At 39.4% G+C, this 26,925-nt stretch overlaps 1 protein-coding gene across 1 annotated transcript in view; it reads left to right on the top strand.

The window, feature by feature from the left end:
- Nucleotides 1-26,925, top strand: part of SGIP1 (SH3GL interacting endocytic adaptor 1) — a 206,413-nt gene that overhangs the window by 94,700 nt on the left and 84,788 nt on the right. Inside the window, exons 6-8 of the mRNA XM_086717229.1 lie at nucleotides 1,728-1,784; nucleotides 6,147-6,201; nucleotides 6,932-7,107. Of these exons, the coding sequence (XP_086573355.1) occupies nucleotides 1,728-1,784; nucleotides 6,147-6,201; nucleotides 6,932-7,107 (288 nt within the window). The remainder of the gene's footprint in view (nucleotides 1-1,727; nucleotides 1,785-6,146; nucleotides 6,202-6,931; nucleotides 7,108-26,925) is intronic.

Raw genomic sequence — 26,925 nt, forward strand, 5'->3', positions numbered from 1 at the left:
CAACATAGTTCATTTGATTTCTCATTATTATAAACTAAATCTGTATATTGAATTTATTACGATGTTTGTTAAAAGGAATTTGGAGAATTTTGCAAAGAATTCATATGGAAATAGATTGGTAAAGTATGAATTACAAAAGAGTAAATATGACAAAAAGAAAATAGGAACCATATCCATTCTCCATGGGAGAGGTTTTTTTTTTTTATTATTAGATGGCACATCATGTAATGGACCTTGTCCTTAACTCCATAACTCATACAGGTACAAGGATGATGTGGCAGGTTTTAAAAATGCCCTTTGTTCAAAGTAGGGAGAGTATTGCTGAAGCACTAATTCAATGAAGGCAATTCTGTGAAAAGGTTAAAATGGTGTAGTCTGACAAAGTATATAATCTTTGTCAGGAGCAAAACAAAGAAAAAGAGGGTCACGGAGTCAATGTTCCTGGGTACTAGAAGCATGGCAGAGTTCTTGTATTTGTGCATTCTAGTGCAGTGGTGGTGTATAAGAAGAGGAAGAAAGAGGGCATGGACACAATATCTATGCCTTACCCGCTATTCACTCTAGCTATAAACTAGGCTAGTTCTTAGAATGCCCAGTCCAGCATTCAGTAATCAATGACAATGGTTACTAGGTTACCTCTAATTTGCTTTTCTAGTGATATGCATACATGAAAACTTCCTTCTCCTACCTATTTGCCAAATTAGATGTTAGCTGTTCAATGTTGTAGTTCAAGTGGATTTTATCTGTGATTGTAAAATTAGAAGTCCTGTCCTCAAGCCGCATGCTTCACTATTTGATATGTGCTGTTCTGAGTTCTGCTAGTTCTCGGTGACATACTATTGTTTTATGTGCTAAACACAGGAATGTTGTTGAATGGACCCCTCCTTACCAACCTGATTTGTGTTTTTGTCCTTTGCTCCCAGAAAGTAGGGAATCTTAGAAATTTCTGTTTGTATGATGCCACAGCCTTACTCAAATGCTTGTGGCCATATATCATGATTGTTTAGGTGCTAAAATAGAACTTGAAAAGAATCCAAAGAGTAATGGCTGATATCCAGTCATCTTGCAATGACGTATGCTCATGAAGCCATAGAACACACGGATGACAGAAATCCACAATCAATCCTTGGATTCTATTTTAATAATTTGATAAGAAAAGCCACTTGGAAAGAATAACAAAACTATTTTAATACCTAGGAACTGAATTAACTTGGAGTTGATTCCCCTTACATTCTGTCAAGGGGGTGGTTAGGGAAAAGTTGAGTCAGTGTTAGAAAAGCTAAAGGAAGATTAGTTAATGACTTGGAGAGATACTCTTTAGGTATGTTGGAACTAATTGTATATGAGAACAACATGGCAGTCAAAATGTTTCCATATATATATCTGATTATATCCCCTGAAGGTATAGAGGATTAAATTATACTGTAGGTGCTTCTAATTTTTTAGTAACCAATAAAATTCGAACAGCTAGCTGTTACCATTCCTATGCTTAGGTATCTTACAGTCTTTTGTGAAATAAGTATGTAAGCTCTTTTATGCAGTCTCATGGCAGCTCAATTTACCATTCAGTTACACCAGTGTGGTTGCTTAATAGGCTGCTCTAATTTGTCTTTCCGGTGCTGGATTTTGATAGCTCTTGCTAAATACAGATAAGAGTTAAGTGTTCTTTGTTCCTTGTCTCTTATTCAAATGTTTCTCTTCTAAATTTATTTTCAAATTTATTGCAGAAGAAAAGTAACGGGGCACCAAATGGATTTTATGCAGAAATTGATTGGGAAAGATACGTGAGTATCAGAACATTGTTTTTCTTTATTAAGTATTTCACGATTTGAAAATGAGTTGAGGCATTCTTATGTTTATAATAAGACATAGAAATAAGTGAAACATTCTCCATCTCATTAGGCAGTGCCTGGCATGCTTAGGGTGGTTACAGAGTTTCAGAGCCCTAGGGTCTGTTAGACTGGGTTCATGACCTAGCCCCTCCACAGATTGATCCTCTGTGTGTGGCTTTGGGATGGTTATTTCCTGACCAACAGAAATGAAGTCAGTAGTTACGTTATAACATCGTTGAAAGGATTCAATGAGCTCATTATTTGCAGATTATTTTAGTTCCTGCCTAGCCTATGATATGTGTTTTAAAAAAATGCCTTTTTAAATATTAAGTCCAAATGTTGCAGTCCTGGTTCTGTTTCTAAGCAGCTTTGAGAACCAAGTCAATCAGTTAACCTCTGGGGTTTGGTCTCATAGTGTCTTAGTCCATTTAGGCTGCTATAACAAAAATACCATAAACTTAGTGACTTCTAAACAACAAAAATTTATTTCTAACAGTTGTGTAGGCTGAGAAGTTCACGGTCATAGTGCCGGCAGATTCGATGTCTGGTGTGTCTGGTCGAGGGCCCATTTTCTGGTTTGTACATGGCACCTTCTAGCTGTAACCTCCTGGGATCTCCTTTGTAAGGGCACTAATCCCAATGATGATGGCTCCTCCCTCAGGACCCAATCACCTCTAAAAAGCCCCGCTTCCTAACACCATCATTTTGGGGTTAAGATTTCAACGTATAAATTTGAGGGGAGCACAAACATTCAGACCATAGCACAAAACAATTCACAGAACCTCGTGGTACAGACTTTTCCCAGGTCAAGTGACAATCACTTGTTGCTTTTCAATGAGTGAGGGTGACTCTCAGCTGACACCTAAACTCTCCACCTGATTCCCCTGGAAACTGATTTACATCAACACCCACTTCACCAACCACAACAGGACAGCCACAGTGATTCTTGGATTTCTAATCATATAAAACATGTAAATCATATGCACATCAAAGATCATTTCTATTATACAGTAGGTACCTAAATTCACAGTCCCTACAAAATGCTTTTGCATGTATGTTCTTTAGATGACTGTCTTGACCAAACCTCCCTTGCATAAAAGCTAATTTTAATGTTAAAGCTTTTGCATATTTGTTGATAATAACTTTACTTGTACAGTAAATAATACCACCACTTATTGAATATTCCCTATTTGTCAGTCATAATATTAAATGCCGTGGAATCCTCACAGCCTTAAAAAGCAAATGCTTTTTGCATTATATTATTTGCCTTTTACAGAAAAGAAAACTAAAGCTCAGCAGCTTAAATTATTTTTTCAGGTTTATTACTTTATCTTGAGAGAGAGAGAAAGAGAGAGAGAGAGAGTGGGAGAGGGGCAAAGAGAGAGGGGGAGAGAGAGAATCGAATCAGGGCTCGATCTCAGGAACTGTGAGATCATGACCTGAGCCAAAATCAAGATTCAGATGCCCAACCGACTGAGCCACCCAGCTGCCCCAGCAGGTTACATTCTTGATGTTTCCCACTCCTCCACTCTAAAACGTGTCACTCTGCCAACCTCATCACCTGGTTCTCTCATATCTGTTTCCTGGGATTGGGATCTTTTAGATATTTTTAGCAGTTCAAGTCCCTAAAATCTATGCCGATCCCTCTGTTACCCTAAATCCAAATTGTTCACAAATAATGTTATAAAGGAAGCCACTAAATATTAAGAAAATATGCTTTCTTTTCCCAGAGTTAATTCTTCTTTACCAAGAAAGACCTCTATTATATTTTGTAGGATTCTTTAATACACAAAAATGGGATGTTGTAAGCAAACAAGAAGTATGACAGTAAAAATACCAAATTACTCATCAAAGTAATATTACCCCCTCTAAACCCTACACTCTAGCGCTATCCCTGGTCAACATTGTGAATGCTTAAATGGAGCATAATTTCCCTCAAATTTGTTTAGTCCTGAAAACTAATCAGGTCACATAGGAATTGTCGTTGTGATTACACATTAGACATCACTTTCTCGAAGTAATAAGAAAGGTTTTATTCTTAAGAGATTATGTCATCTTGCTTTGGGCAGAGAGAGGGGAGAGTAAGGAAGGCTGCATGGAGGATGTGACCCTTAAGCAAAGCCCTTAAGTATAGTAGGGGTTAACTGACTGAACATTGAAGAGAATTCCAAGCAGAGAGAATGGCACTTATGAAGACCCTGAAATGGAAAAGAGCTTACGTATTCAAACCATAAAAGTTAACAATAGAATGAAGGCCTTGCAGCTGAGGAGGATCCAGGAAGGGAATCTCAGACCTGGAGCCAGGTCAGACAGGGCTGTGAGCTGCACAGTGGCCCTGGGCTTTCATTCCAAGTGCAGTGAGAAGCCAGGGTCAGGTTTTTATCAGGGAAGTGACCTCAATACACTTGAATTAAAAAAAAATAAATAACCTCAGGTACTGAAGAAGGGCAAGAGACAAACAATAAATGCTCAATAAATGGTGGCTTTTTGGGGCGCCTGGGTGCCTCAGTCGGTTAAGCAGCCGACTTCGGCTCAGGTCACGATCTCGCGGTCCGTGAGTTCGAGCCCCGTGTCGGCCTCTGTGCTGACAGCTCAGAGCCTGGAGTCTGTTTCGGATTCTGTGTCTCCCTCTCTCTGACCCTCCCCCGTTCATGCTCTGTCTCTCTCTGTCTCAAAAATAAATAAACGTTAAAAAAATTTTTTTTTTAAATGGTGGCTTTTTTCCATAGCATTCAGGCTTTCTTTCTCTCTATGGTCATAGCGCTTTTATCATTTCAGTGACTCCAAAATCTCTCTCTCCAACTCTGTCCCTTTCTCACATCCAGGCCTCTAACCACAACTTTAAAAGAGCCACCCTTGAATGGCTTCACCCTCATCACTAGGGCATAAGGGTATAGTCTCACATATCTGGAGTCCAGGCACAGGTCTGCCATTTGCTGGGGTGTGTTTTCCTGCAAAATGGCATCTCATTTCTCTTGGTTTCCTCCTCAGTGAATGGGATAATTCTTTCCACATAGGATTGTTAATGAAGGTTTAATGAAATAAAGTGGGAGTCACAGTACTTCTCATATAATAGGAACCCAAAGATAATAATACTAATTCCAATCATGCAAATTCTCTTTTATCTTTCTTTTCTTTAAAAATGTTAGTTGCCTGCTGTTACAATTAGTTCAGTCAGAAATACCAGCAGTCCCTGAGGATTTGACAGTAGAAATCTTGGAGTCTCCTTGAACCTTCCCTCTCCTTTTTTTTCCTATGCCAGATGTTACAAAGAACTAAGATTAATCACTTCCCACCAACAACAATTTGGTCCATATTCTTAGCACATCTTCCCTGATTGATACAAGTTTTTGAATGAGCTTTCCTTTCTCCAGTCTCTTCTGCCCACAGTCTATTCCTGAAGCATGCTTCCAAAACACCTTAAGATGCTACTTTCTACCCTGAGAAGCTGCAGCAACCATATGAAGTTTGAACTCTTACTCCAGAACGTTGGCCATCCATGGTCTTATTTCCTATGTTCTCCCACTGTGCAGCTTCCTTTGCAGTCAGTCATCTTTGTTGTTGCCTCTCTCTTTCCCCATCTGAACCATACTATCCATTCCTGCCTTGGTGTCTGTTCCTTACAGCCTCTCCCTTACCACCGCCACCCCCCCCCCTTCACCCTCTCCATCTCTCCTGAAAGGCAAGACTTCACTAATTTCCTTTTCCTTCAAACCCCTATCAATGATTTTTTTTTAATTTTTTAAAAATTTTTAAGAGACAGAGAGAGAGAGACAGAGCATGAGTGGGGGAGGGGCAGAAAGAGAGGGAGACACAGAATCCAAAGAAGGCTCCAGACTATCAGCACAGAGCGCAATGTGGGGCTTGAACCCACGAACCGTGAGATCATGACCTGAGCTAAAGTCGGACACTCAACCAACTGAGCCTCCCAGGCGCCTGATGTTTTGTATTTTATATCTTTTTAAAATGTTTTGCCTACCAAAATACTTTTCAATTTTCCAGAGGAAAAATAATTTGCATTTTGTATTCCCCTATATTGCTTAGCACAGTCCTTGGCCTATAAGAAATGCATGATAAATGCTCTTTGAATGTTTCCTTTCATTGACAGTTGATTCCTAGTTTATTTTTCTGATAGAAAGACTCTCCAAGTATCCTTGAATAAATATCTAAGCATACGCTGCTTGGCATTCACTTCCAAAGGTTAAAATAAAAGATCTGTCTATATCTTTAAGTAGAAAGCTCTAGAAGGAAAATTAATAATTCCTTGATTTTTGTCAGGATAATAAATGCTTAATGTGCGCTTCTATTTTATAGAACTCCCCTGAGCTGGATGAAGAAGGCTATAGCATCAGACCCGAGGAACCCGGCTATATCCTTTCTTTATTTTATTTTTATTTTAATCTTTATTTTCTGTAAGAAGACTATATAAATTCAGATTTTTGAAAAGGTGCTGAAATAAGAAATAGTCCAAACTTCCTGAGTCCTGTTGTCCCTAATATTAGAAATGAATAAACAGCAGAGAACAGCCTGATCACTAACAAGCAGGCATTTTGCCTTGATCTATTCATAGAAAAGAGAGAGAGGAGAAAGAGAAAAATGTGCTGAGGAAAGATTGTGTAAATTCTGGGTACCAGGTTGTCTGCTAAAACCTGATATGACCATGTCATTTATCGTGACTAGAAAATAGCTCTTACCTGTGCTCTCCCCACAAACCATCTCTGGGCAGAGCATCCCTAAAGTACTGGAAACTCATCACAAATCATCCCAAGAGTGGCCTTCCTTTCTCCTTAGACAGGAAAGCTCCCGTGGGCCTGTCCGTGTTTGTACTGAGTGGGACATAACAAATGGCCACCTGCAGCAAAAATGTAGCACCTTATACTACTGCTCCTAGAAATTCACCATTCTTAATCATGTTCCAAGGAAAGGTAAATAAATTTGAACCCTTTCCTAATCTGCTCTTTTATTTGTCTGTGTATTTTGCTTTGATTTCCTGCCATCTAAGGATACCTTTGCTGCCTCTATATACAGTCACTCTTGTCTTATACTTATCATTGCTTCCCAGTAGAAAAAAGAGTTCTGTATCTTTAACTGTGTTCTACCTACCAAAGGAAAGCACTTTTATTCTTCGAGTGAATCGGAAGAGGAAGAAGAATCACACAAGAAATTTAATATCAAGATTAAGCCATTACAATCTAAAGACATTCTTAAGAGTGCTGTGACCGTGGATGAGCTGAAGGCATCGATAGGCAACATTGCACTTTCCCCATCACCAGTGGTGAGTGGTGTTTATGCCAAGTTTTGATGAGGTTGGACAGAGAGCTGTGTTCTGCCCATACGTGCTAAATAGATCAGAAACCCCTTAAACCGGAGGCTGGCATGTGGTCACCCTTTTATGAATTTTATGTAAACCTTAAACAGCTCCTTCTGTTTTAGAAAACTATGCTCATTTTGTAATTGTTTTTGTGCTTTGCAAAATGGCAAAAATACATGGGACCACATTTCTTTTTGGCTTACATTCCTGCAAGCATTTGAAAAAGAAGGAAAAATAACAAAAAGATTATTCAGAGTTACTTCTGAAGCAATTAAGAATAATATGAGGTTTACATATTTACTAACAGTGATTTTTTTTTTTAAGTTTATTTACTTAGAGAGCTGGGGAGGGGCAGAAAGAGGAAGAGAGAGAGAATCCCAAGCAGCCTCCACACTGCCAGTTTGGAGCCAGATGCAGGACTCAAACTCACAAACTGTGAGATCATGACCTGAACGGAAATCTAGAGTCAGACGCTTAAACGACTGAGCCACCCAGGTGCCCCTACTAACAGTGATTTTTTTTTTATTTTTTTTAATGTTTATTTATTTTTGAGACAGAGAGAAACAGAGCATGAACGGGGGAGGGTCAGGGAGAGAGGGAGACACAGAATCTGAAGCAGGCTCCAGGCTCTGAGCAGTCAGCACAGATCCCGACGCGGGGCTCGAACTCACGGACCGTGAGATCATGACCTGAGCCGAAGTCGGACGCTTAACCGACTGAGCCACCCAGGCGCCCCCTAACAGTGATTTTTAAAAACACATCATAGTGTCTTTTTTTTTTTATGATATAACACCTAGAAACTCATGGGAAGAAAACTAAGGAAATTATTTTTCTTTAAAAACAACAACAACAACATTTCCATTGCTCTGCTCCCAAAAGAAACATTAATCTAATGTCACAGATCATAATCTAAAGATATTAAAACCCCTTTTGGGATGAGCACTGGGTGTTGTATGGAATCCAATTTGACAGTAAATTTCATATATTGAAAAAAAATAAAATAAAAAAATAAAGATATTAAAGCCCATAATCTTCCTTATATTTTATTATCAAAATGTTTTAAATACTCTCATCTTTCAGGCACCTAAAATATAGGCAGACCTTACTTACATTATTCAAATTGGTATTTTTCTACAATTTGTTCTCCTTTCCCCCAGTTCCCACCTACTAGATTTCTATAGTTGCTGAATTCTGGGTTCCAACATGTACAGTATTTTCTCAGTGGTGTTTGCTAAACGCTACAACTGTTTTCTAAAAATAGATGTAAGGAACAGATGAAGGTTCTCAAACTAGCAGCTAATATGTTCTTGGCATCTTCTTCAGAAAGATCTGATCTTCCTACAGCAACCCCCTGACAGAGGTAGATAATAAATTCTGAACCATTTTTGAGGTGCTTTTAAAAACTCAACAAAAATTTCTAAAGAAGTTGTAATCATCTATCTTCTGAGAATAAGTATTTGCCTGCCTGGGATGAATAAAATCTATAATGATGCCTTCCTTAGTGCTTAGTGCTTATAATGGCCTTTATCACTGCTGTTAGTGATGAATAAAATGATTGTTAATAATAATCAACCACAGGAAATGATATTTCAGGTGATTTTTAATCATATACGCACTTGCTATTTTAAGATGTCTCCCTGAAAACAGGAGCCATGAAATATATGTGCTTTCTTTCCCTCTGCAATGGAAAGTAGAGATTTAAAACCCACAATTAGGGCTGCAATACCAGTGATTTCTAGTAAGAGGGGCATTTTAAATGCATACATTTTGACTTTTCAGTTGACATCTTTCAAATCATTTTTCACTTACTGAACTGTTGTTTTAAATTAACTTAAAATTTACCTAAGCTCGTGAAACCAGTTTATATCCACCTTTCCATAGGGTCTAACACACTTAGTGGGCATTTGGAAGCTACCTAGGGGTAAGTGTAAGAAGACAAGATCATGGGATTAAATGAACAGATTTGTGTGAAAGAAACTTAAAAAAAAAAAAAAAGGAAAAAGAAAGAAAAGAGAACTTACTGAAACTGTTGCAGACATACAGCATATATTTGGCCAAAAGCTAGTTGCATTTAGGAAAGATGAAATCCCCTCTATCAAAAAGAATATGTTTGCCGGGTCATCTAGCAGATATTCCTCCAACTAGCTGTGTTATTGATGGTGCAGCAAGAAGAGTGGTTTATTCTGAGCTCTTCTCAGCACCTATTTTCATGGTAATCTCTTGACATGATGTGGTTAAAACTCTGGTTAGGGAAGGTAGTGGGAAATGTAGATGGGAGCACTCAGAGAAAGTAATTACAAGGTTAGGCTGTTTCTGCATACCAGCAACACCATGAATTAAGGGTCTCTCAGATCCCCCTACCACCACCATCCCCCGGACCCCCAGGTTCCTTCTGATGTGGGAACTTGGCTCTGCCCATTATGAGGATTCCCCAAAATTTGTGATTTTTGGTATTTAATGTAGGGGAATGAGCTGTTGTTGCTACTTTAGGGAAAGGTAAGGGTGTTTCTGGATATACATAAGTAAAAAGAGAGATTGTAACTGAGAATATATTCTTGGTTTTAGAATCCGTAACCTCTTCTAGATAACCCACGTGTACCCCATTTATTTCATAAATGATATTATGCAGTATGTTATCTCCAGTACCAGATCACTAGAAAAAACTTCTGAAATCCAGTTAGTGCCATGATAAAAATGGCAGATCCTTTTGCAATTTTAGATGTTTCCAACCAAGCAATCAGACATTTACATGTCTACACTTAATTCAGGTGCAAAAAGAGAAATAGAGTCTACACTAGTTAATAATATATCGGTATATTTCACATTGGTTATGGTTCTTATGCTACAAAAGCGTCAATCATTACTCTAATAGAAATAGAGGAAATTCTAAATGGCAAGTGATTCCTAACAATGGCTTATGTTGGATTTCTCATTTCTATTTCTTTTAAAGAATTTTAAGATTAAGTTATGTTTCACTTGTTCTGCTCAGCCACCTGTGAATATGTATCAATGAATTTTAACCCATTTGATATCTCTTATCATGAATTGCTTCTCATTTTATTTGAATAGCTCCCTGTACACACTACATGGTCAAATTACTCAATAAATGAATGAATGGATGGATGGATGGATGGTTGAATGAATGAATGCATACATCTATGTATATATATAATATAAACCTATCTGAAAATTACTCATCCCCAAAACAAAGCATCAGCAGCATAGAAAATTGGGGTATTAATTGCTGGCAAAAATCCTACTATACAGACAAATAAACATAATTCCAGTCCAGATCTTGCCTTGGCCCTTGATTTTTATACAGAAGTAAAATATAATGTGGGCCAGGATAAGGCAGAGCACCAAAAAAGGAGGGGGGTGATGTGAGTGTTAACTCACAGGCAAGTATGTTCCTTTCTATTCTTTTCATAGTGTAGTCTCCTGATACTATGCTGATTGGGCAAAGAATGAACAGCACTTAGATTTTAGTTATTGATTTGGTATCTGTACAAGTTAGAATATTGGTACAGCTGCTTTAACACAGACCAAAATAGTAATGGCTTAAACAAAATAAGTGGTTTACTTTTCTCCCATGTAAAAGTCAAAACTGGTAGGCACCTCAGATGGATAATTGAGTCCGAGTCCAGAGGTTATTCAAGAACCCAGAAACTATTGTTCACCTTTCTGAGGCTACTGCTGTCTTACCACCCACCATCATTCGTCTCCATGTTCCAACCTTGGGATGAAGGAAAGAGAAAGTAAAAGGCACGTGGTTTCCTTTAAAGATTTCACTCAGAGTCTGCAAACATCACTACCACTAGCCATAATTTAGTCCCATGGCCACATTAGCTAAAAGGGAGTCTGGGAAATGTAGTCTTTGGCAGGGTTCTGTTAGGTAAAGACAAAGGAGTAAATGGACAGTGGTGGGCATTGACAATTTCTGCCATTGTATCTTAAATAATCTCAGATTACTTCTGAGAGTTCATTAGGAAATGGATTTTTTCCCCATTTACCTTCAAATTATTCCCAGATTCTACTGAACCCAGGAAGTTTCCTTGTAAAAATTTCTAATCACTAAATTCTAAAATTTTTTTTTTTCAACATTTATTTATTTTTGGGACAGAGAGAGACAGAGCATGAACAGGGGAGGGGCAGAGAGAGAGGGAAACACAGAATCGGAAACAGGCTCCAGGCTCTGAGCCATCAGCCCAGAGCCTGACGCGGGGCTCGAACTCCTGGACCGCGAGATCGTGACCTGGCTGAAGTCGGACGCTTAACCGACTGCGCCACCCAGGCGCCCCTCTAATCACTAAATTCTAAATATGAGTGATGCTATGCAATATGCTAGCCAGGAGCAGATAAACAGAAACAAATTTCACTAAAATACCAACTTGTTTGGTTGATACTGACCCTTTCAATAGTAATAGTGCTTCTTCTGTCTTGCAAAGTACACTGCTTTTTTGAGGCAGGCTGTTTCATTATTGAAAGAAATTAGTAAGCCCGAATGCTATCTCTGTGTAACTTTTGTCCTTGATTGTAGCTGTGCTGTTTAGAGGATTAACAAAGGACAAACCATCTCCTTTTCCAACTCCAAGTTTACTGTGCAACTTATTTATGAAGGAGTGACCTTGGGCTCAACTCCTATGGGGTAAGGTGGATAGAAGGGGAAGTTAAGCTGTATTGCATGCCCAACAGCACCCTGAGCTGACCCTATGGGAACTCTACAGTTAGGCTGTCCCTTCAGAGTTGTCCTGAGTTTGACTGAGGTGAATAATCTTTATACTGCTACATCAGTCAGTTCTCTGATAGGGGCAAGCTAAGAACCTTAGTAAATCATACCTATTATTAATCAGAACAACAAGAGTATTCATGGCGAATACCTGTCAACATCCTCTAAGACCACTTTGAAAAGTCATGATGCTGATGGTGGTGGTGGTGGCAGCTATGAAAATTTGAGTGCTGTGTGTCAGATGCTTCACACATATTAATTCATTTATCCTCATAGCAACTCTATGAACTAAGTACTATTACTACCCACATTTTAGATGAGAAAATTGAGGCATGGAAGTATTAATTAAGTTCACCCACGATGTCACAGCTAATAAGCAAAGTTCCTGGGATTTAAACCCAGAAGATCTGATTCTGATTCAGAACTCTTACCCAGTATGTTATACTACTTTTGATGAAAGCTATTGGCTCTCTTTCCAGGGGAAAAATTCAAAGTTCATTAGCTCATCAAAAACATTTTGCATACAACTTCTGAGTACCCACAAACCATCACTCTGAAGGCTATCACTTTGATGAACCCTTCAGGGCTCTTGATCCCAACTCAGAAGCCCACCTTCCAAGCTTTCTTCCCCCTCGATCCACGGACATGCCTTCTACAGTACCTCCTGGCCATTCCGTGTCACAAGAGAGCAAGGCTGAGCTGACAATTCAGGCAGCCTTACTGCTGTGTCATGTGTGATTTCTAGTTTATTAAAAGTCTCTCATTTTATATGAAGACTTCAGGCACCTTTGTTTTAAATGTTAAGGAATGACACCTCGTTTTTATATGGCTCACATTTTTCAGTTCTCCTAATCAGTCAGCATTTTTTATGTTGAAGTTTTATTATAATAATAGTTTACAGTTTATATATGCTGTCATAATCAGAAAGATGGAATGAGCAGCCACACTACTAAGCAGGCAGAGAGGTGGTGATCATCACATTTTACAGAAGAAATTAACTCAGAAAGATAGAGATGCTGCTGAAAGTCTGAGGACCAGAACTTGACCTTCAGCGTCTGCCTCCTTTCTGCCAAGTTAAAAACACAGTAGGTTATTTTCATCTACAGAGTAAGAGTCTATAATTTCATTATCTTTAAATCCCTCTAAGGGTGAATACTCTACTGTGTATTCTGACTCAAGAGCTTCTGTGGAAAGCGTTCTGTTTTAGGGGCAGTTTGGGTTATAGCAAGGAGACCAAGAAAGAGAACATTTCCTTAAAGCACATTGGTTGAGTAGGAAGAACACAGGCTTTTGAGTCTATATCTTGTTATCTGTGTCCATGGGCAAATTGCTTAACATGGAGTTTCAGATCCCAAATCTGTAAGATGGGAACAAGAATATCCATCCTCTTGCAGGACTAATGTGAAGAGAACAAGAGATTATGCCCAGTTAGGTGCCTGTCTCCCAGGAGGGGGTCTATAAGTATCAGTTCCCCTTTCATCTCCACTTTTCTTTAAGACATTTGCAAGAGTGAGAAAGAATATAAAAATAGAGAGGGAGGACTTGAGCAAAGTCAAGGAGAAGAGGGCTGATATCCAAATATCAAACCAATTGTTAACCCAGCACAGGCATGCAAAATGATGTAGGAGCAGGTGTTGACCTCACCTGGCATATATGTTGGTGCCTTCTCCCCTTCCCCTATAAGATTCAGTGCTATAAGGAATTAAAGAATATGGCATGGCATTCAGAAGGAGTTATTAGTTTAAGCTTATTCCTGGTGCTTTGCAATCCATAACAGAGTTATTTATTCAAAAAATATAGGGAGAGGGCGATAGCTTTGAACTGGAGAAAGTCTGGTGCTGTTTGCCTATTCCAGGTGGCCCACCCACCCTGCCACCCCCAAATTAGCCTGCCAGTGAGTGAAATCCATGAATTTGCCGCTGCTTGGTAACACCACCCCCTTTCCTGTCCTCACTTTGGCAGAAGGTTCAGCACCCCATCGAGTTCAGTAAAAACAAAGAGTCATCAGTGGGGGAGGAGAGCTCCAGTCTCCTACACACTGCCATTCGCTCCCAGTAAGATTGCTGCAGGGTGCAAGGGGAGGCTAAGGAGTGCATTCTGATGCTAAGTGCTCAGCACAGACCTCAAGTGCAGCTGGTAGAAGGGAAGAGGGTGAGCTTGGGTTCTACTCTTTAAGGAGAGCTTCACAGGGCACACGTGATCAGTTGGATCTAGACCAGATATATAAGCTACCACACCCCACTGCAAATACTGAGCAAACACTGTGACCAGATCCCATATCCCTGATGCATTCTGAGAAGCCCCCTCCAGACAGAGCTGCAGGCACCCTGACCAAAAATCATCCAGTTGACACATAGGATGTCACTCTTTTTTTTTTTTTTTTCTGGCCTTACAGAGAAGGATAGATGATGAAATGGGTAGGACCTTCCTTTTTCAAAACATACTGTTCTCTTTCCTACACTCTAATAAGCCATGGACTGCAGAAGAATTAGTTTCATACCTGAGATTTATTGTTCTTTATTACTAATTTTTTTTAGGAAAAAAAATATCATTTTTCCATACTTTTCATGCCCATCCTGTGCTGGTAAGAAGAAATCTGTGTGTTGGATATTTTTATCTTCTAGAAAATGGGCAGAATATGAATTCAATCTGGATTGCCTTCGTCATTATTTTGCCAATTAATGTTGGTTGGGCCCTCTGACCACATGGTCTTTTGCTCCATGTTGTGAGGGTAAGAATTAGAATTTCCTTGCATAACTCCAGATTCTTCCATCTTGTTCTATCTCAGACAACTAGATCTGATTGGGGATGGCGGTTTCAGAAACATGATCACCAGGATTAGAGGCCTAACATCCTCAATTTCTGTTACCAGCTTAAAATCTAAGTGAGACAATATAGCCACAATTTTGACACATAAAAATATTAATATGTCCTCAACCAGAGGCAGGAAATTCCTGAATTGCATGCTTTTAATTACAGTGCTAATTATCATCAAAAAGGCTAATTTTTATATCATTATGTTCTTCTGCCTTGGTTGTGTTGGTCCTTCTGGTATACAGTTTGAATGTAAAACTATTTTTATTACCTGATGGACCTAAAAGGAGTAGATCGGGCTCTGTAATGAAGCAATCGATTTGGAAAATAAGTTTGTAACAGTATATTTTATGATTGATTCAGTAAGAACCCAGACCCTCAGGTTTTTAGCCCATGGGTGGAGCCTTCCCTCAAGACCTACAACATTTTCCCTCAAGACCTACAACATTGAGTGACACGTAGGAGGTACTTAGAAAATACTTGGGTGGATGGATGGATGTTCTTCACTGTGGGAAATGAAATGGAGCTTGGTATTTTGCTATGACAAAATGCAATGTACATCCCTCACATTTTAGAAGGAGAGCAGATTTATGGCTCTCCATTTCTTTGATCTTTCCCCTTGCAGTTCACCCATTTTCCTGCAATATTGGATGGATGAATAATACGAACAATAACTCTCTTTCTTCTCTTACAGTGTGCAAGTTCTTTTTTTAAAGTTTAACTTAACATGTTCTTCTTTTCTGAGTGCCAGTATTTTGTCATAATTCTCTTCCCCTGAACCCGCATATCCAGTGAGATGTCTGTCTCTTACCTATTTTTTTAATGTTTATTTATTTTTGAGAGAGGGACAGAGTGTGAGGGGGGAGGGGCAGGGAAAGAGAGGGAGACACAGATTCTGAGACTTGGAGCCGTCAGCACAGAGCCTGACACAGGGCTCGAACTCATGAACTGTGAAATCAGGACCTGAGCCGAAGTTGGACCATTAACCAACTGAGCCACCCAGGCGCCCCTGTTCTCCAAACTAAAGCCTCAGGTTTCAGTCACCTAGTGGTACATACCGTCTTATCTTTTTTATACTATTATATTTATTTTTGTACGAAGAAGTTTCTGTAAGTGTACGAATCACAGTATAAAAATAAGTATAACAATATAAGAAAAAAGTCCCTTGAAGGAGAATTTTTTTTTAGTGCCTGAAATAATCTATAGCAATAGATGTACTTTTTAATTGTTTTAGGAAAAAAAAACTCTTAGAGTATGAATCACTCAAATTCATTATGTCAGAAAATGTTTCTTCGGCGACTGGGGGAAATTTCATAATGAACAGAATATAGTATAGGTGAGATTTCTTTCTGTCTAACACACAGCCCCTCACTGCCCATGGAAGGTAGGAACCATCACTGGAATCGGCTACCAGCACAGCAGTGGTACATGGCCAGTGAGCCCATCTGAACTCTTATCCTGAAGCATCCAACAGACACGGAAGGCAAGATGCACTGGCCTCACTCTGTTTTGCCCAGTACAAACTCCTTTCCACTTCCTAACCTATTTGAAACCCATCTCTGTTTTATTTTTTTAACTTGATACTTAGGGAATCAAAATCAGCTTCCAAAGAGTAATGAAAATGACAGCATATGTCACATCCAGGCATTTTCTGAGATTGCTTCATCTGTCTCAGCTATGGCTCTTCTCGGCAACCAACAGTTACTAAACCCCCACACCAGAGAATTCCTGCTAAGTAACGGCCATACGCTGCATTGGAACAGAACAAATCCAAAATCTCTGCAGTGGCCTTCAAGACCATCATGGTGGGGACACCCCCAACCTGCAGGGTACCACCTGCCACTCTTCCTTTTCATTCCACTCTAACCTGGCTCCCTGGCTGAGCCTCCTTCCTCCAAATGGCCACAGTGTGGCGTCCCTCTCAGGCTCAGGAGTTAGAGTCACATTCTCAATGGCCTACCCTGACTACCTTATTGAAAAATTATAAAACTCTCTACCCTGGCATTCCCAAACCTCTTTATTTGCTCTACTTTTAAAAATTGCATTTAGCATCTCCTGAAGTCCAAGATAGTTTGCTTCTTTATTATGTTTATTATTTATTGCCTATCTCCTTCCTCTGGCCCCCAGAATAAGCTTATTGGAGCATTTTGTCTATTGTTCCTATTGTTTTGTTCAGCAATATACCTAGAGTAGTGTCTTGTCTTTATTAGGTACCCAATAAATATCTAAATGAATTATCTTTTTTCAATTTCTGTCATACATAACTGATAAGAACTGGTTATATTTATAATCAAATCTCATTTGTTAAATATAAAGATCCAAAATACAGCCATCTTATTTTTAAGGTTAAATGGCTACAGACTGAAGAAGCTTATAGGTCAGACTTGGTTTTTTCGTGTCTTGGTTCCACTCTTATGAAACTTGGTGCCCCAAATTCCCATGGCAGCTGGTTCCTTGTTAAGAGTGCAAGGATGTATTTAGAGCACAAAACCTCTGTGTGAGGATCACTAAACTCTGCTGTGTACTTTCTTCATTCACCTCTGTTCGCTTCAGCTCTGGGTCTTAAACTAAGTTCAGTTGTAAATGTTGTTGCTTTTGAGCCCCTTGCACAGAATGTAGGCCTCAACGAGACCTAACTTGAATGACTCCTTGCACTAGAAAGTGGTTTAGGGTAAGGGTGAGCTGCCTTTCAACAAGGCTTGCAAATCAGAGAATTATGCTTTCTCAAGCCACAGCACAGGACAATCCCTGCATGAGAGATGATTCATTGATTGTATTTTAGGTATATGTTTTGTCCAGTCCAAAAATTCACTCATTCAGTTTCTCTGTACAAGTGCACCCAGGGGTATACATCTCTTTTCCAGTTATCTTAGTAGCTTTTCTACAATGAAAAATCAACTCTGATGCTGTGAGTTCATTAATATCTTTGTTTTCCCCAAAGGAGAATTGTCTTAGAGGGTTTTTTTCCCTTTGTTCATTCGTGTGACATTCTGAAGAAGTCCTTAAGCCAGAGCTCATAACCTAGGTGTTGGAACTGCTAACAATTAAAACAAACAACATATTGAATAAAAATGGTTTAATCATCATGAAGTCTGGATTGGGAAGGTGTGTGGTGGTGGGGCGGGGGTGGGGGGGGAGTCCTTATCATTTGTGATTCTAATTCAATACATTTAATTCTAGGAAAAGGCTGAGAAATTTACCTTACAATCAGTTTAATTCCAAGATCTGAAACCATACCTAGAAACACAAGTTCACGTTCTGAAAAGCTCATTCCCTGAGACCTGCTCTGATAGATAGCCCTGGTATATTATTTAACTGTTTTCTTTGGAAAGACCCAAGATTATTTTCCAGGATGTTCGATCTGTGAGCCTTTACCTGTATTGTTTCTAGATCCCAATGCTGATAAGGCCCTGAGAATGGGTTAATCAGTTTAGGGGACTTGGTCTGTGCCATAGACCCACCTCGACCAGGGTCTGGGGAGGTAGGTAAGCTGGGAACCAGACCCAGCTCTGCTCCTTAATAACTGTGTGGCCTTGGAATTTATCTAAGCCTCCTTGTCCTCACTGCTAAATTAGAAATAACAAGGACACCAAGGTAAAGGTAAAGGTGCTCAGTAAACATTAGCTCAATATCATCCACATCTTTTAATTCTCATAACATTCCTACAACTATTCCACAACAAATTCCTACAATTCCGCAACAAATCTACATCCCTGCCTTACGGAATTGAGATGCAGTACAGCCTGCTCAAAAGCATCCAGAGAATAAGGGGTTAAGCTGATTTAAATATACAAAAGCTCCTGCTCCTCCTTCCATGACAACTCCTTTAAAGCTATTTGATTTTAACCCAAGAATTTCTTTTTATCTGTAGGTTGAGAACATGGACCTTAATAACTTTCATTTCTTTGTGCTACTTACCAAGGGTCTGGGACCAAAAGCACCAAGAATGTCAGCACCTATCTTGACCCTCAGTTATTCTGCAGCATTAGTTTTTGGCTATGAGAGAACATTCTCCACCCCTGCCCCAAGATCTGATCACACAGCTCTATACTAATGTTTGTACAAAGCTGTGCTACTTCCTGGGAGCCTTTGTAATATGTATTCAACCCTGGGGTCACTAATAGCAGAGAGACCAAGAGTTAAGTAGGAGTTAAGTGAAACATTTATAGGAGCTGGTGAAGGAACCATTACAAAGAGGGTCACATCCCTTGGGGCATATACAATTCAGCTTTATTTCAGAGACCAGTTCATCTTTCCGTATTTTAAAAGATACTATGCATTTTATAGTGTTTTAATGGCCCCTAGAAAGGGAATTCCTAAACATGTGTGAATGCTTCCTGTGTGCCTAGCACTATGTTTGGGACCAGAGAGAGTCCACTCATGACCATTACTGTGAGTTAATAATCGAGTGGAGACACCTAAATAAAACAGGACAAAATAAGAACTGCAAAAAATATGCTAGCAATGCGTACCTTGGTTTTTCTGAGGCTAATAAATGCCAGGCAAGCAGAAAAACCTTCAACATGAGTTTGTTCTTTTGAACAAAAGGAATGTGTTGTGGTCAAACCAGAGAAGGGAACAACTGGTTTTGACAGGGAACATTGGAGAAGGCCTCAATGGAAGAAAAGGTCCTGACCTTAAAGAATAAGTAAAATTGTAATTGAGGGAGAAGGAGAAGGCCTCGAAGTCTACAGAGGCAGCCTGAGCAGAAGGCAGGGAAGTGTGTGAGTGGAGCGAACATTCAGATGACCAGGAGCCTCCAAGGTTAAGTGTGAGCTTCATGCAGAACAGCGGTGGAAGGTGAAGACGTGAGGGTAAATTGGAGCCCATCGTGAAGGCCTAACTGACATAGAATGGAGCATGCGTTCTAATTTTTGCATGATTGGGAGGTTTTTGAAGGGCAGAGTAATATATTCACTTCACTATTTTGAAAAATAATTCTGGAGGTAGAGCAGAGGATGAATTTAGGAGATAAAACTGGCAATAGGACCATCAGCCAGGAAGTGCATATACAAGGCCAGTGGAGCTCTACCATCAGCCAGACATGAGGCCCTCACCAAGACAGTTGCCCAGGAAATAAAAGAGCATTCTGAGGGGCCAGCAACCACTCACCAGGAAAGTAATTTGCTAATGTCCGTGGGGAGCGGGGAGACATAAAATATGGGATGAAAGAATTGGTGATTCTAGCCAGGGTATCTTGAGAGAAGATGATGGGTACCGCGTTCCCTGACAAAACTGGAGTTTCTGGATAATCTCATGTATTAGTTTTATGACCATGCTCAGCTGCATTGCAATTATGTCATCTTCCAAATCAGAAAGCATAATTTTCTATCTTCAAGGCACACATCTATTTGATAAAAGCTATTTGATAAAAGCATTCAAAAGAGAGGTTACAATGTGCTCAAATGAAGGCCACACCAATGCCCTCTACAGCTGGAACTTACAGGGAAGGCAAAACTTTATCTCTACCCACATAGGCTTTCAGCTGGGACTCTAACAAAAAGACAGGTTAATAAGAGAAAAACAAAGTCTATTAACAAGTGTATACATGGGAGACTTCCTGTATACATGGGAGACACCCAGGAAAAATAAGTAAGTCAAAGAGGTGGCTTTAGAATTCTGAATTAGGGGAGGGGATGTAGGCCTCTGAAGGGAGAGTGTCTGATCTTTAGGAAAGGTAAAAGAGCTCTTACAAGAATAGACGGAAAGAATAGTTTGTGACAAAGTTGTCAGGGCGTGGGATCCACCTCTGGTTTCCTCTCCATGGTATGAGTCAATCCTTCCTGATTGATAACACCCCTGGGAAGGGGACTGATGACAATTCTTTTGGAGGCTTTATCTTTAGACAGATGAGGGTTGTTCAGAGAAAGCATCTCCCTGCATTTACCGTTTTCAAATGCTTGCAGTTCACAGTGATCAATATACCAAAGTAGCATATTTTGGGGTGCCACATTCTGCCGTTCTTCAAGCCAGAGCCAGTGGCATAGGAATGACTGTGTCACACACCCAGGGGAAACCATTAGAAGAGCAATTCCTTGAGAGCTGCTTTAAGTGAGGTTGTTCTGAGGCTTGACCTGCTTCTTCTTGAAAATACTTTTCACTTCTCTCATTTTTCTCTTCTTTTTCCTCCTCATGCTACGCTTTTTAGAGGAAAAGTCCGGTAAGGAATAAGTCCTTTCCACATTTTGGCCAAACGTTATTTATTCTGTTCACTTTCATCATCTGCATATCCAATGATTGACTGTGTTTAACACCTAAACAAGATTTTGAATTTTAAAAACAAACCTTTGTGAACGAGGACAAGGCTTAATTATGCTCCGTGCAGAATAAAGGAAGTTGGTTGCTAAGTGATTTTACAAGCCTGTTATTAAGGGCCACAGGGTAATTTTGTAAAGATCTATGTCTGCCTCAAAAACAGGCATGTGATCAAATATTTTAGGTATTAAGTGTTATTTATTGCAGCTTCTGCTTGGATTAGTCAGGCTACACATACATACCATAAGCTAGGCAAACACTTTGTTAAGTTAATTTCTTGTTTAATGCACAACATGATAGCATCTGTGAATGAAGGCTTCTGAAGCTGGCCTAGGAAAGGGTCTTTTTTATTTTATTTTTCATCTCATCAGAAAAATGTCCCCTTCTGGAGTTGTCAGAAACCAAAAAAGAGGATCTTTATAAAGTGCAAAACAACTCTTCCACAGTCCGTTTTAGTATCAGTGGGTGATTTTTAGTGGCAGCAAAAATCTGCTATGATGTACCTACATCATTGTTTATTTTAGGACAACAATGAAACAGAGCCACTAAAGAAAAAAAAAATTCACCGTTCTCGTCTCTGTTGCCTGGTGTATTGGGAACACGTTCTCAGGATGCTGATACGTGGCTGACTAGAAAATATGGAAATGCTGTTTCCATGTTAATGAGCACCGAGAAGGGGCTGGTGGTTGGTTGTACTTACCTCACCTAAGTGGACACTGCAATAAGTGCTGTAACATGTCATCCTGTCCTTTGCCCCCATCCTGGCAGTCTCCGTACCACCTGCAGGGTACCACACTTGTGGGAAGTCTGGGTGATAGGAGGGAGAAGTGGAAGATACAGAAGAACAAAAAAGGAGATCAAAATATTACAATTTATCAAAATACGAACCCAATGTCTTCTCGTTTCTAAAAATAAAATAAGCATTTGTTATTATCACTATGGCTCATACTAAGATGAATGGCCCACCTCTGAGTAATTGAGAGTCAAGTATGTATCACATCCTTTGTGGCATACAATTGTGTTGGTATGCTTTAGTAGCCTTTCTTTACATTTTGCTGGTTGTGCTTATTCTTGACCTTGAGTCTTTCTCTGAATTGTCCAAATTTGGCCACTTCAAATGTTACTGAATCATGTGGCCTGAAGTTGACCTGGGGTGCCTTAAAAGTGCCCTGTTCCTCATTGGGTTCCATCCTATTGTCCTCATAGCCATTAACCCTCATAGCCAAGTAACCCTTTTCATTGTGAGCTGTTTGTTTCTAAGGGTGAATCCCCCTCCCATTTCCTTGCCTCATTTTCCTTTGGAAATGCCCATCTTATGGATTGCTCAATCTGGTCCAGTCTTAATGACATCCAGCAGGCTGTTTGTTTCTCTTCCCAAATGGAGATTCAGAAGATCATCTCAACCAAGTCCTATTGGATATGATAGGTATTCAGTGGAACAAATTTAAATATACACAAACACCTACAAGGGGTGGGGGTGGGGGAGAAGTGTTTGCCCGAATAGCTGGCCTTCACCATAAGCATTTAAAAGCAAGTAAGAATATTGGCTGGAATCAAAATAATAAGCATAATGATCACATATTCTAATTCTTTCCTAGAAAACGCTCTAACATGAATCACTGAATTTGCTGTGACTAGCCTGTATAAAAATATTTGTTTGGTGCTTTGTAGCTTTTCACGCATTTTCCTCTGGTTCCACAGAGCACTGAATTTAGCAAATGAGGACGTTGTAAAGCTTCAAAAACTGAGGCTGATTTAGTGATTTTGATGAGCAAGACATATTGTGTTTGGTTACTTCTTTTTATAAATATCTTAAAACACTCGCATTGGCTACGACTAAGGTATCCTAGTAGGCTGAATTTAAATTAATCCTTTTGTGCAAAAAATAACAAAGCAAAGCTAGTGTGGAATAAGGACACGGTGGAAACTGTGAGGACACAGGCTGAAACATTATTTTAGGAACGCATATTCATGTTGCAAACTATATGCATTTTAGAAATACAACATGTTCTAACCAAAGTCTTCATTCTAGTGACCAAATCACAAATTATTAGTGTATGCCCACTTTGAAAATAGCCTCAAGTACAAAGTCAGAACTATCTCTTTTCAGAAAAGTAGAGGGAATAATAAAATGTTTCCAAAACCTTCTCCAGAATGTGCCAGAAGATCAACAGAAATCTAGGAATTGAGTAATTAATATTTAAATAGGAACAAAGGAAAACTGTTCAGAAAATGAATAGACCAATTGCAAAGTCCCTGTTTGAGTTATCAGGTGAAGTAATAAGAACAGTAGATAAAATCTGAGAGCTTATTATTTGAGACCCCGAAGCCTGCAATCAGTGACAAATTGGCCACCTGCAGGTTCTGAACAACGGAATAAGTGTTTTGTTTGCTTGTGTAGTTAAAAACAACTTTAGCTCACATTTAAAAGCCAGGATGTTTGAAATTAAAAAAAAAAAAAAATCCGGATGTGCCGCTTCTCTGAAGATCTGGCAGCAGTAGGCCCACATTTTGCAGGGCAGGCGTGGGTGCACCCGATTGGTGGCGAGTTCACCAAAGCTTTGTGAAAGACACGTGCCCTTACAGACAGCACCCCGCTCCTTGCCCTGCACCCATCTGAGTTTGCTGCTCAACGCATAGTGTTCAGCTTATAGAATCTATCGAGACCAGACACGAATGAGTTTCCTTCCACCTTTGAAGCTAATTCCATGTATTGGTAGAGCAAAGGTAGAAGGCTAAAGGCTTCAACGTTCTTGGGAAATGAGGAAGAGTAAAATAAAACTTTTAACAGAGGCCCTTCTCTCCTGGCTCATACACATTTTGCTGTCAGAATTGTTGTTCAGCAGAACCAGTATACAGCTGCGTTATGCACCTTAATGGTGACAATGAACATATATGAAGCCCTTCAATCTGACGTGTAGAATATTTTTCTTTTGAAGGTTTCAAATAGCTCTTAAGTATGGACTGTGAGGCTTTCTGGGTCTGACCTCTCCACAGCTTCTAGCTGGGTCTTCTCGATTCTGGATGATAAGCTTGTGACTGCATGAACTTGAACAGCTTTTCCCAGATGAAGGCATTTTGCAAGCAGACTTTCTTAAATGCTATCTTATGATGTTGTCTTTCGCTAGAAAAAAAAATACGAGCAGGAACTGTTGATTAAAAATACAGGTTTTTCACTCTTTGGAAATTAAGATATGACTTAATTTGGGGAGATTAATGTAATTGAAATTATTTTGAAAAGTGTTCTCTATAATCTTAAATGAATAAAGTTTCTTTGTATGTAAGGCTCTGCCTCTGTATGGGTACAATCTGCATTTTATTTTTACATTTCTTTTCATAATTTCATCTTAGGGAAATTTGTGTCACTTTTAATCTCCTCTTGCTGTAGTTTATGCTACCTTTAAAAGTGAATTGTTTGCCATGAAATTGAAGCTAAAATCATATATTCCCACATTTTTTCTTAGAGAAGAATTTTAGTCTGGTCATTAAAAGAATTATAAAATCTAAATTTTCATTAGTGAATTCCTCTCAAAACACAGTATGAATTAGTCAATAAAAGAATTTAAGCCTAGAAATACATATTCATAAGGGGACTTTTTCATTTTATGTAAATTATGTACACGCATATAGACAAATTTATCAGAAAGGTGAGAAAAATATGGAGCAGAACCTGGAACGTAAGGCATATGAGAAAGTCTCAAATATTATAAGTAAAAATGACTAGAGTAACCATGTTCAAAGTGATGAGTTTTGTCACAAAACATTCAAGACAGGAAGTAAGCATTCATGGTCCTCTGCTTTAGGAGCCCTCCGACGATGTAAAGTAAGAATGAGACCAGAGACCTAAACTCTGTCTCCGGCTCTACCCATTTACTAGCTGTGTGTCTCAGAGCCTCACTTTCCCCTCTTTTTTAAAAAGGCAGTTGGACCAGATATCCATGGAGGCCTCCCAGGTATAAAACGCTAGAGGCTTGTTTCCTGTCCACCCTCCAGAGAGCAGAACCATCCTCTTCATCTGAGCAACCTTATGGATACTTACGTATTTGCACTTCTGGCCTGGATTTGGGGATTTGGGCAATACTAGAGGTCACAGATAACCTCTAGTAACTTCATGGGGTAGCCCATATTTTGAAACCAAAACTCTGAGAAAAACTTCTTTCCCTACTCACACCACAGTCACTATTGTTACTGTGGAAAAACCCTAAAGAGGGAGAGTAATCAGAGTTTGTTGGGGTAAATTGATAGCAGCCCTAAACCAGGTTTGAGAAGTGAAGGAGAGAAGACGTATGTCTGCTGGTTGTGTTCTTACAGACAACATCTGGTCCACCATTGTTCTACTGATGCTGGACAGTTTTCCTTACTGCCATCTGTGCTTGTCAGGGGCTCCTCGTCTTTTCCGTCACATTCCTACCCTTTGGTAGAGACTGCCCAAATCACCAGGCCAAGAACGGACACTTCAAAAAAAAAAAGTCCTCACCAACACTCATTCCATAGGATATCAAAGAGAAGAGCCAGGCAAACAAGAGGTCTTTCTAATCCTACTGTCTGATGTGGGGAGGCTCCAATTTAGTGCAAATCACATGGGAAATACATTACATCTATGGTGTTTGCTAACACCCTGTTGTGTGGGAAACACTTTTCTCTATAGTACCTAGTCTCTAAAACCTCCTCCCCAAATAATCTGGAGAGAAACTCCTTATGACAAAACATTAAAAGCTGTCAGTGAAATTGTCTTGTATGTTTCTGTCTTTTTTCTTTTGTACACTTCACTGAAATAGTACACCCCATTAACAAAGCTATGATATATCACAGATAGCTTCTCTGTAAGGTTCTCCAAAACCTCTTCATGGTTTAAATAAGCCACAGGCATGATGACTGCCTGTCTTTCTTTGGCCTGATTACTTGGAGTGTATGTTTGGTTGGCTGTTTATGAAATCTTCTGTTACCCAAGCCTGTTGACTGATCCATCATTCTCTGACTAGGTATCTGTTCTCTCTTCCTTTTTGCTGATCACAGAGGCGCAGCCCGGTAAGAACTCTCAACATTTTTACCTTAAACATGTATAGAGAAAATTGTTGCCAAGGCGAGGTGGCCAGGTTTGGCTTCCCATTAAATTTATGATGACCCAAAACGAATGAAGCAGATGAATCATATTTATTGGTTGGAAGCCACTGATCATATAAGTGTCAAGATATTTTAAGATTATCAGAGCACTTTTCCATAACAAACTAAATTAATACATAAGTATCCCAACCCTAGTGCTAAATTTGAAAAATGTGTGTGTACGTGCGTGTGTGTGTGTGTGTGTGCAGGCGTGGGTATGGATGTGTGTGTATGCAAGGCCTGGAGACTGGCCAAAAAGCACCATAGAAGTTTACAGCAAAGTGATAATAAAGAATAAGAAAGCTATGAAGAAAGTAAGGAAACAATTTTTAAGCCACATTGTTTTTAACCCTGAATTTGAAGTAAGTCCTGGTCTATAATCTATGTTGGTCAGTATACACTGATACCTAATAATACATAATCATAATTTCCATCGTGGGAGGAAGAGACATGTTTTCAGGTCAATACTCCTAGGTTATCACATAAGTCTGTATTTCATCACTGAAGACAAATCAGTATTAGTTTGCGTTGTTCAAAGTGAAAAATCAGTCATTTTTCTCAGATTGAAATATACGATGAATTTAAAGTAACAAAAAGTAGGGTCCTTGTTTTGTTTGAAATGACCCCCATCTGCCTTGAGAGAGGAAATGGAACTGAAAACAGTGCCCTCTGAAATCCCCTCTGTGAGCACATGCCAATTTGATCAATTGGTTATTATTTGGGGCCAATCCTCTGGCCCAGCTGACAAGCTGGTGGTTCTCTGTTTAAATCACATAGCCGATGATCAAAGATAACACCTCCAGGGACTGCTATTCAGGTGTGGCTGATTCCTACCCAGCAGTTAGGTGACATCTGAGATTATGACAAGTTACTCTTTTTTTTTT

This window comes from Puma concolor, chromosome C1 (assembly GCF_028749965.1).
Source record: "Puma concolor isolate L17-30 chromosome C1, mPumCon1.1.hap2, whole genome shotgun sequence".
Classification (NCBI taxonomy): domain Eukaryota; kingdom Metazoa; phylum Chordata; class Mammalia; order Carnivora; family Felidae; genus Puma; species Puma concolor.